The sequence below is a fragment of the Bos indicus x Bos taurus genome, chromosome 11 (assembly GCF_003369695.1).
Source record: "Bos indicus x Bos taurus breed Angus x Brahman F1 hybrid chromosome 11, Bos_hybrid_MaternalHap_v2.0, whole genome shotgun sequence".
NCBI lineage: Eukaryota > Metazoa > Chordata > Mammalia > Artiodactyla > Bovidae > Bos > Bos indicus x Bos taurus.
In genome coordinates this window covers 71,694,030-71,705,298 of record NC_040086.1, presented here as the reverse complement: position 1 = coordinate 71,705,298, position 11,269 = coordinate 71,694,030, and the positions used below count along the sequence as shown (strand labels likewise).

The following is an 11,269-nucleotide window of genomic DNA, read 5'->3' as shown; positions in this document are numbered from 1 at the left end:
CCCGACCGCCTTTTTCTTGTTTTCCTCTTACTACAACTTCCAGGGATAACTCTCGTCTTCACAAAGCTCTGGGTCGTAAAGGATCAACTCCACTGTCGCTGCTAGAGAAGCGTCTGGAGGCTGGAGAGAGGGAGACGTGGAGAGGAATGTAGAGACCCGAGGAGGGTGAGGTTTCCCAGGGACAGATTTTGAGGCTGCTCCTAATTGAGAATGGCTGATAGTCCCTCTCAGTCCGAACCGCTGGCTTCGCCGGAACTCGATGACGACTTCAAGAAGCCATCCCTGCCGATGCCCTCGGCGGCGCGGAGTAAGGCTCCGGCCAACAATCCTCCAAACCCGGAGGAGGTGAAGGAAAGGTCCACGGCGCTGCCGGACTCTGATTCCGGGGAGCCGAATGTCCCGCCGGCCCTGCCGGACAGCGGGGAGAATAGGGGTCCAGCGGAGGAGCAGCCGCGACCCCACACGGCAGCTCCTTCCCCTGGCTGCCCGGCCCGGGCTCCCCCATACCGAGAGCCGCCGTGGGGCGGCCCCACCACGGCCCCCTACAGCCTCGAGACACTAAAAGGCGGCACCATCCTGGGCACCCGGAACTTGAAAGGACTGAGTTGCTGCCTTTTCGGGAGGCTCCCTAGCTGCGACGTGTGCCTGGAGCATCCTTCGGTGTCTCGCTACCACGCCGTACTGCAGCACAGGGTGTCCGGCCTCGATGCAGAAGGCGACGGCCACGGGCCTGGCTTCTATCTCTACGATTTGGGAAGCACCCACGGCACTTTTCTTAACAAAACCCGCATCCCACCCCGCACCTATTGTCGGGTCCACGTCGGACATGTTCTTCGCTTTGGAGGCAGCACCCGGCTCTTTCTTCTTCAGGTAAGTAGAAAACCCTAGAATTGAAATCTCTGGAGCCCACCTGGGTGCGTTCCTGAGCTCCTTAAGTTTTCCCTGAGAAAGGAGATTGTCCTTTATGAAAGTGCGTTCCTCATCACCAGACGTCTGTACGCATTGCCTTGTTTCTGAAAGTGACTTCAGCTATCCTAAACTCTAAAAGAATTCTTTCGCTTGATTCATCAGGGACCAGAGGAGGATCGAGAGGCAGAATCCGAGTTGACAATAACGCAACTGAAGGAACTGCGCAAGCAGCAACAAATGATGTTGGAAAAGAAGATGCTGGGAGAAGACTCAGATGAAGAAGAGGAAATGGATACCGCTGACAGAAAGAGAAGTACTAGTAGTCAGGACGATGAAATGGGCTGCACCTGGGGAATGGGTAAGGCATTAAAACTGCTGCCAGAGGTTAATAAATCCGTTTCTATTGGTACAGTTACTTTTTAAAAATCATGCAGCTTTCATGACTCTTTGAGAAAGATAGGGCAAATACAGTTTGCACATAGGTTACCAAAACTTAGATTTATTAACTTTTATGATGCCAAAAAACTGAATTATGGGCCTAATTGATTTGTCTTCATGTGTTTTACAGTGCACTCCCTTGTTCAAAACTTTTAGTGTATAGTTTAACAATTAAAATTTATTTCATTAAGTACTGATTATTGCTAGAGGGAGTGAAACTACATTCAATCAAATAAAACGGGATATTATCTAATATAGGAGTTCTGTCAAATTTTTTGTACTTTGTGTAAACACCCTGAAATGTGAAATACCTAATCAGAGGGATAAATTGAATTTTCTGTAACACCAGACATTTTGGCAGAAAGGTATTCAGGAGTGGAGTCTGAAAAGCTGGATGACCTTAACTGTGTTGTGGGGAAGACAGATAAATCTTACGAAATTACTTGTGGTAAATGCCAAACAAAAGCTGGAAACCACTAGTATGCTGGAGTAAGGGTTCAGAGAAGGGAGCAGCCCCTGAGTACCTAGACCTGCACTATCCAGTGTGGTCATCATCAGTCACACTGGGCACTTATGGGGTGGCCAGTCCAAATTCACAAGTGCCGTAAAGGTAAAACACACACTGGGTTTCAAAGACTTAGTGTGAAAAGAAATCAGTCTGTTGGTGGACATGATAAGTAATGGAAAATTATATTGAAGACAAAGTATAAGTCCTGGCTGTGAGAGAATGAGAATGCAGGACTGAAGAGTTTAGATTTTTCTTTTTTTTACATAGAGAATGTGGTAGGCAGTCTTGCTTTTAAAATACATATAGTGATGGAGAACAAAAGTAAGGTGCCATGAAAACAAGTTTTAACTTGTCACACAATGTAGAAAACCAAAGATGTTCAGACGGATGGTTTTGTGCTTGTTCTTCCCCACCTCCACCTTTCTTTTCATCATTGGTAACTTATCTTTGTGCAGCCTAAAAGGATAGTGAGTGCCAGTCAGATAGTCTCATGTCTGATTGTCTTTGCTTTCTTTCCTGTATCCTATAGGAGAAGATGCTGTAGAGGATGAGGCTGAAGAGAACCCCATTGTCTTAGAGTTTCAACAAGAAAGGGAGGCTTTTTATATAAAGGATCCAAAAAAGGCTCTCCAAGGTTTTTTTGACCGAGAAGGTATGTACATAGATTTTGACCCTGTTGGTAAAAATGTATCCACAAGAGGGTGCTTTTCTAGATCTTCAAGTACTTAGAAATGCTGTATTTTATCTATTGTCCTCCTTGTTCGGTTCTTGGCTGTGTGGTCAGTTGCTTCAGGTTTGTTTTGGAAATTGTAAAATTTCTGTTGGTCTTTTTTCACATCTTGGAAAAAATGTGAAATGTTTTTTCCAACTCATCTCATCCTTCTCAGAAGATACAGGACAGGAGTGGTTGGGAGACGCACCCAATTTGTTACAATTTCTTTGTTTCTAATTCCCCTGATCTTTTGTCATTCTTAACATGGATTTCCACTTTATGTGATTTAAAGATTGTTTCCATTAAAAAAATAATTAAAACTGGAATAAAGCCTTTGAGATAATAATTTAAAAAAATTTTTCTGCAGAGAATTGTTTCAGTAGATAAGCTTTTAGAGAACACTTATATGTATGTGTGTGTATGAGTATAAATATATACATATGAACTGTTTGCATTTTTCACTTAATAGTTACACTTCTAAAAACTAAGCAACTGTGACAAGTTAACAGCAAGTCTACAACTTACAAGTGTGAAAGCTTCTATTTAGTGGACAAACCTGTGTGTGGAGACACGATTGTTTTGAGTTTGCAGTTCTCTGTCTCAAGCTCATCCTAATTTTATTATCAGATAATAATACCTAGGAATAGGAAGTGAAATGCTTTGAAATTTAGTGTTCGATGTGGTTTGAGACATTTGTATTATTATTCAACCTTTGCTCTCTTTTCCCTTTGTATCAACTGGTAATTTTCAGATGCTATTAAAATTGTTTTGTCTTTCCTCCTCCCACAGGAGAAGAATTAGAATATGAATTTGATGAACAGGGTCATAGCACTTGGCTCTGCAGGGTGAGGTATGTTCTTTTGTCATAGCATCCATTTCTGGAAAGTGGCTAATATCAAGTTTAATTTATGGTTACAGACAACAACCCAAAGGGCAATTTTAGTCTTTTTGAGACTATTCATGAATTTGGGGATTGATAGTTATTAACACATTGGGGTTATAGAGGGATGGGTAAAAGGTGTAAGGAAAAGAATTGAAATTCAGCTTTGGCAAGATAGAACAAAATGAACTGAGAGATTAAAAAGCTATCTCAAAAATATGACTGTTATCATAAAATATTAATGTTTTTCATGAGATTGGAGCTTAGGTCTGTGCTTAAATCCCTCCCATACCAATGCAGATTACCTGTGGATGATTCAACTGGAAAACAGCTAGTGGCAGAGGCCATTCACTCAGGAAAGAAAAAAGAAGCAATGATTCAGTGTTCACTGGAAGCTTGTCGAATCCTCGATACTTTGGGATTGCTGCGGCAGGAGGCGGGTGAGTATGTGGGGACTCTTTTTCCCTTTTTAAAAAAAAAGATGGATAGAAGGAAGAAAGATTGAACACATAAAGTAATAAAACCTTTTTTTAGGGGAAAAATGTAAATTGTACAGAATTCTATGAAATGAGAAGAAAAACATTCTCTATGTCTTTAACCAAAGGTAACCTTTGTTTATTTATATTCTCCCAGACATTATCTACAGACATGTGTTCAGAACTAGAACCTTTAACAAAATACAAACACTCATAGCAAATGCATTTATAGTTATATTCTTTTGTGACTTAAAAAAAGTTTTATTTATTTTTGGCTGCAGTGGGCCTTTGTTGCTCTTCGCGGGCTTTCTCTAGTTGCAGAGAGTAGGGGCTACTCTATGGTTACAGTGTGTGGGCGTCTCATCACAGTGGCTCCTTTTTTTTGCGGAGCACTGGCTGTAGACTGCTGTCTAAGTAGCTGTGGTACACGGGCTTAGTTGCTCCATGGCATGTGGGATCTTCCAGGACCAGGGATCAAACCAGTGTGCCCTGCGTTACAAGGTGGATTCTTAACCACTGGACCACCAGGGAAGCCCCTTTTGTGACTTTTTAACACAAGAATGTATCATGGATAGTTTTTATATTGTTGCGTTATTTACCTTATTTTGGTAATTTTTATATTATTGCATTAAATTTGCCTTATTTTTTTAAAAATTGGGTGTGTAATTATTTTTTTTATTCCAAAGTTACTTTTTATTATTGCAAAGTAAATTACATATACTTTAAAACTACCAAAGTCTTAGAATATACCTGTTCTTGTCTTGCCCCTCTACCGTCTTCGACTGTAGAAGACCTTTACCTCTTTCAGTTATTTCTTCTGGCATTTAAATATATCCATATGTCTAATGCAATATCTTGTAATAACCTGTAAGGGACTATAACCTGCAAAACAAAAATTAATTACTATGCTGTATACCTAAAAGTAATGCAGTGTTATAAATCAGCTATACTTCAATAAAAAAAAGTTTAAAATTTTTCATATTTATAAAAAGCATGAGCATGCTGTTATATTTTTAGTCATGTAAACATGACTACTTTTAGTCATGTAAACATTAACAAGTATTTAATGTTTATAAGGTTTTGTTTATGCAAATATTAATTACAGCTGAGCAGTTTTGAGTTAATAATTGTATTGTGTGTAGTGTGTTTGATTTTTTTGGTACCTCTTTCTCATTCTTCCCGCACATATCAATAACCTTCTAGTGTGTTTTTCCATATGGTCAATTAGGTTAAGTAATTTATCAGTAATTTATCTGATTTTTTGGGAGACATTTCTCCTGAAGAACACTCTTCTTTTAAGGATGCCTGCTGCAGAACAGTAATCTAGGGCTTCATTTGCTATCTTCCTAGAGATTTCCTTTCTTTTTCTCTAGGGTTGGATTTTCTGTTTCATGATACTCATATTTCTCGGTTTAGTCGTTTGTTTTAGTGGAACACATCTTTCTGTAGTTTTGGCAGGTTAGGAAGCTGGTACCAACAATAAGGGCATGGATGGTAATAATCTTCAGTGGAGTTCACGTCTTTCATTTTTCTTGCTCTACTGTTGTTTTGGTGGACATCCTCTGGTAGATTCCTAAGAAAGGATAGATAGCAAGTCAGCTTTATTAAACTCTCCACTCTGAATGTAAAATTATTCTGGCTTTACTTTTGGTTAATAGTTTAGGAATAGAACTCTCATTTGGAAGTAATTTTCCTTCACAACTTTGAGGGCATTGCTCTTATATGACATCCAGCACTGCTATTGAAGTCCTAAACTATTCAGGTTACTGATCTATCATATGTTATCTTTTTTCCCCTCCCTCTCACTAGAAGTTTATAAGAGTTTCCCTTTGTTCTTAAAGTTCTGAAACTTAACTATGATGTACCTTTCTGTGGGTTTATTTTTATCCATTTCCCTGGGTACTTGTTGGCTCTGTTTGATCTGGAAATCTGGACAGTTCAGGAACATTTTGGGAATTGTGCCATTCCCTCATTTTATCTTTCTGTTCTCTGGAAGTTTGTTTGTAAGATATTGAACCTCTTGGGCTGGTTGTCTGTGTTTCTTTTTTCCCTTCTCTGTCCTGTTTCTGTGTCTCTCTTGTTCTTTCTGGGATATTTCTACAACTTTCTTTCTGTATTTTGCTATCAAGATTTCAATTTCCACAGCTCATTTTGTTCTTTGGATATTCATTTTTAAAACATAATATGCCATTGTTGCTCATGGATTATTAATGTCTCATTGGTCTGCTGATCTCTTTTCTCCAGGTTGTTTTTTCTGTTTATTTGATGTCTATCCTGCATGGTAGAGGTTTTTCTCAGGTGTCATGTAGTTCTTAGTTGTAAAAACTACTTAGGGACAAAAAGGTGATGAGCAGCTTGGAATATATAGATGGGGCTATTTAAGTTTGAGCAACACTATAGAAGGATGTGGGTGGGCATTTTGCAGGGGAACTCCTGATGTAAGTATCTGTAGATTTTCATTTTTCTGCGGGCAAGATTCTCCAAAGAGTACTCCTCGGTCTCCTGCCTGAAGAGAGAGGACTGGCTGCCAGCATTCCTGGACCTATGTGGTAGAGATAGCTGAGCATGTTCTCAACATTTAGCCATTTTCAGGACAGTGCTAGTTTTTGAACATAGTACCCATGCCCTCAATTGTACTAGTCAATCCATAGTTCAAAGACTTTCTATCTTAAACTCGGGGTTTTTCCTGGGGGTGGGAAGGATGTGAGTAGGTGGGATAGATGATCTGTTTCTCCATCAGCTTTTACTCAGGCCTCTTTATTTTGTCACTGCTATCTAGCCCCAGTTCTAGACCTTTTGAGGATTCTGTAGTATGATCAGATTGGTTCTGTTTTTTCCCCCCTGTTGGGTTAGGATTCTTCTTCTTTTTTTTTTTTTTTTTAGTTTTGCTAAGTTAGTTTCCACTCATCTGTCTGCTTTCTAATTTCCAAAAATGTGGTGGTGCTGTCCCCATTCCTGTTCTTCCTGTCTTTGTAGATTCAGTTCAGTTCCGTTCAGTTCAGTTGCTCAGTCATGTCCGACTCCTTGTGACCCCATGAATCGAAGCACGCCAGGCCTCCCTGTCCATCACCAACTCCTGGAGTTCGCCCAGACTCACGTCCATCGAGTCAGTGATGCCATCCAGCCATCTCATCCTCTGTCGTCCCCTTCTCCTCCTGCCCCCAATCCCTCCCAGCATCAAAGTCCTTTCCAATGAGTCAGCTCTCCGCATGAGGTGGCCAAAGTACTGGAGTTTCAGCTTTAGTATCATTCCTTCCAAAGAAATCCCAGGGCTGATCTCCTTCAGAATGGACTGGTTGGATCTCCTTGCAGTCCAAGGGACTCTCAAGAGTCTTCTCCAACACCACAGTTAAAAGGCATCAATTCTTCGGTGCTCAGCCTTCTTCACAGTCCAACTCTCACATCCATACATGACCACAGGAGATTTGGAAAACTCAGCAGTGGCCACAGGACTGGAAAAGGTCAGTTTTCATTCCAGTCCCAAAGAAAGGCAATGCCAAAGAATGCTCAAACTACCGCACGGTTGCACTCATCTCACACGCTAGTAAAGTAATGCTCAATATTCTCCAAGCCAGGCTTCAGCAATATGTGAACCGTGAACTTCCAGATGTTCAAGCTGGTTTTAGAAAAGGCAGAGGAACCAGAGATCAAATTGCCAACATCCACTGGATCATGGAAAAAGCAAGAGAGTTCCAGTATTTCTGCTTTATTGACTATGCCAAAGCCTTTGACTGTGTGGATCACAATAAACTGTGGAAAATTCTGAAAGAGATGGGACTACCAGACCACCTGATCTGCCTCTTGAGAAATCTGTTTGCAGGTCAGGAAGCAACAGTTAGAACTGGACATGGAACAACAGACTGGTTCCAAATAGGAAAAGGAGTACGTCAAGGCTGTATATTGTCACCCTGCTTATTTAACTTCTATGCAGAGTACATCATGAGAAACGCTGGACTGGAAGAAGCACGAGCTGGAATCAAGATTGCCGGGAGAAATATCAATAACCTCAGATATGCAGATGACGCCACCCTTATGGCAGAAAGTGAAGAGGAACTAAAAAGCCTCTTGATGAAAGTGAAAGTGGAGAGTGAAAAAGTTGGCTTAAAGCTCAACATTCAGAAAACGAAGATCATGGCATCTGGTCTCATCACATCATGGGAAATAGATGGGGAAACAGTGGAAACAGTGTCAGACTTTATTTTTTTGGGCTCCAAAGTCACAGCAGATGGTGACTGCTGCCATGAAATTAAAAAACGCTTATTCCTTGGAAGGAAAGTTATGACCAACCTAGATAGCATATTCAAAAGCAGAGATACTACTTTGCCAACAAAGGTTCCTCTAGTCAAGGCTATGGTTTTTCCTGTGGTCATGTATGGATGTGAGAGTTGGACTGTGAAGAAAGCTGAGCGCCGAAGAATTGATGCTTTTGAACTGTGGTGTTGGAGAAGACTCTTGAGAGTCCCTTGGACTGCAAGGAGATCCAACCAGTCCATTCTGGTTGGATCAGAACCAATCAGATCTGGTTGGATCTGGTTGAAGGAGATCAGCCCTGGGATTTTTTTGGTAGGAATGATGCTAAAGCTGAAACTCCAGTATTTTGGCTACCTCATGCGAAGAGTTGACTCATTGGAAAAGACTCTGATGCTGGGAGGGATTGGGGGCAGGAGGAGAAGGGGACGACAGAGGATGAGATGGCTGGATGGCATCACTGACTCGATGGACGTGAGTCTGGGTGAACTCTGGGAGTTGGTGATGGACAGGGAGGCCTGGCGTGCTGCGATTCATGGGGTCGCAAAGAGTTGGACACAACTGAATGACTGAACTGACTAGACGGACCTTTGTTGGCAAAGTAATGTCTCTGCTTTTGAATATGCTATCTAGGTTGGTCATAATTTTCCTTCCAAGGAGTAAGCGTCTTTTAATTTCATGGCTGCAGTCACCATCTGCAGTGATTTTGGAGCCCCAAAAAATAAAATCTGACACTGTTCCCACTGTTTTCCCATCTATTTGCCATGAAGTGATGGGACCGGATGCCATGATCTTCATTTTCTGAATGTTGAGTTTTAAGCCAACTTTTTCACTCTTCACTTTCACTTTCATCAAGAGGCTTTTTAGTTCCTCTTCACTTTCTGCCATAGGGGTGGCATCATCTTCATATCTGAGGTTATTGATATTTCTCCCGGCAATCTTGATTCCAGCTTGTGTTTCTTCCAGTCCAGCGTTTCTCATGATGTACTCTGCATAGAAGTTAAATAAGCAGGGTGACAATATACAGCCTTGACGTACTCCTTTTCCTATTTGGAACCAGTCTGTTGTTCCATGTCCAGTTCTAACTGTTGCTTCCTGACCTGCATACAGATTTCTCAAGAGGCAGGTCAGGTGGTAGATTAGTGTCTTTAAAAAAAAGATCTCTTTGCTGCGGTCTTAGTGGAGTGTGGGGAGAGAATGAAATTAGATATGTGTGTTCAGTATACCATCTCAACTTGGAAATTACCAGGTTTATTATTAATAAGGACTGTTTTGTTTGCAAATAATAGAAACCTAATGAAAACTCATATGGGGAAAAGGTTATTGGCTGCAGAAGCTAGAAAGAGTAACTCACAGGATTGAAGAAAGAACTGCATGAACCAGGACTGCAAGTTCTGGAAGCAAAACTTAGTGCTGTGAAACCAGAACTCGGTATTCTGAGGACACATGCAACCTGTATATGTGTATATGTATGTCTGTCTCATGAGTGCATGGTTTTATTTTGCAGAGAGATTCTAACCCCATATGGAAAAGCTGGATGCTTACAGCCCTGGATTTGTATCTTCTGTTTGTAATAACCTCATTGGAAAGAGAGCCTCTTTTTCTCCTATATCTAAATATAACTCTGGGGGAAAGATTCTCATGAATCTGGCTGTGGTCACATGACTATACCTAATCTAGGTGGAATGGGAGAAAAATTTTCTAAAGAAAGAGGGTACTTTTACCACACCCAGGGGAGTTAAATGATATAGGATAGATAGAAACATAATGGCTACCATAGTCCCCTGCTGATGGACTTTCTAGATTTTCATTGTTACAGTGTTGCATTGGTAAATATGGTATGCTGCTGCTAAGTCACTTCATTCAGGTTGGATTCTGTGTGACCCCATAGATGGCAGCCCACTAGGCTCCTCTGTCCCTGGGATTCTCCAGGCAAGAATACTGGAGTGGGTTGCCATTTCCTGCTCCAATTCATGAAAGTGAAAAGTGAAAGCGAAAAATGAAAGTGAAGTCGCTCAGTCATGTCCGACTCTTCGTGACCCCATGGACTGTAGCCTACTAGGCCCCTCCATCCATGGGATTTTCCAGGCAAGAGTACTGGAGTGGGTTGCCATGTCCTTCTCCTTACAAATGGAATTGCTGAATTAATTGCATCTTTGATGTTGATGGATGTTGTAAGATTGACCATCAAAAACATTGTGTCAGTGTGCTTTCCCACCAACTGTTTGAGAGTGTGTTTCCCCATATCCTTACCAAGTGAAAGTGAAAGTGTTAGTTGCTCAGTTGTGTTTGACTATTTGCGACCCCATGGACTGTAGCCCACCAGGCTCCTCTGTCCATGGTATTCTCCAGGCAGGAATACTGGAGCGGGTTGCCATTTCCTTAGACATTATTAATCTTTTTATGTTCTTTCCAGTCTAGTATATGCTTCCCTTGTGGCTCAGCTGGTAAAGAATCTGCCTGCAATGCGGGAGATCTGGGTTCAGTCCCTGGATTGGGAAGATCCCCTGGAGAAGGGAAAGGCTACCCACTCCAGTGTTGTGGCCTGGAGAATTCCATGGGGTCGTGAAGAGTTGGACAGGACTGAGTGACTTTCACTTTGAGTCTAATATATATGAAATGGTATCTCATTATTTTAGTTGGTGTTTTTAATTGTTAAAAAAATGTTTGACATCTTTTTAAATGTTTGTTGGCCATTTGTATTTCTTTTCTGTGAACTACTTTGATTATCTTTAAGATTTTCTTTTGGATTATTGGCCCTTTCCTCATTTATTTTTTTCCTTTTTCACTAATTGATTTTTGAGAGCTTTTGCTCATTAAATAAATTAGCTCTTCCTTTGTTTAACTTTTTTATTGTGGTAAAACATACATATCATAAAATTTACCTTTGTAGGCATTTTTATGTATACAGTTCAGTGGCATTAAATGCGTTCATGTTGTATAACCATCACTACTATCCATCGCAGAACTTTTTCTTCATCTCATACTGAAACCTTGTACCCATTAAATAGTAACTTCCTATTCTTCCTCCCTCCAGCACCTAGTAACCAGTGTTGCTCTTTGCCTTTATGAATTTGACTAGTTTAGGTACCTCGTGT

The 11,269-nt window shown here is 41.0% G+C and overlaps 1 protein-coding gene across 3 annotated transcripts in view; it reads left to right on the top strand.

The window, feature by feature from the left end:
• Positions 1–23: 23 nt before the first annotated feature.
• SLC4A1AP (solute carrier family 4 member 1 adaptor protein) overlaps positions 24–11,269 on the top strand; it is a 75,640-nt gene continuing 64,394 nt past the window's right edge. For 2 of the 3 annotated variants that reach the window (XM_027555778.1, XM_027555776.1), the window contains exons 1-5: positions 24–870; positions 1,072–1,267; positions 2,385–2,507; positions 3,357–3,417; positions 3,748–3,887. In XM_027555778.1, the coding sequence (XP_027411579.1) occupies positions 211–870; positions 1,072–1,267; positions 2,385–2,507; positions 3,357–3,417; positions 3,748–3,887 (1,180 nt within the window). In that variant the 5' untranslated portion in view covers positions 24–210. The remainder of the gene's footprint in view (positions 871–1,071; positions 1,268–2,384; positions 2,508–3,356; positions 3,418–3,747; positions 3,888–11,269) is intronic. The other variant, XM_027555777.1, reaches the window with a different exon arrangement.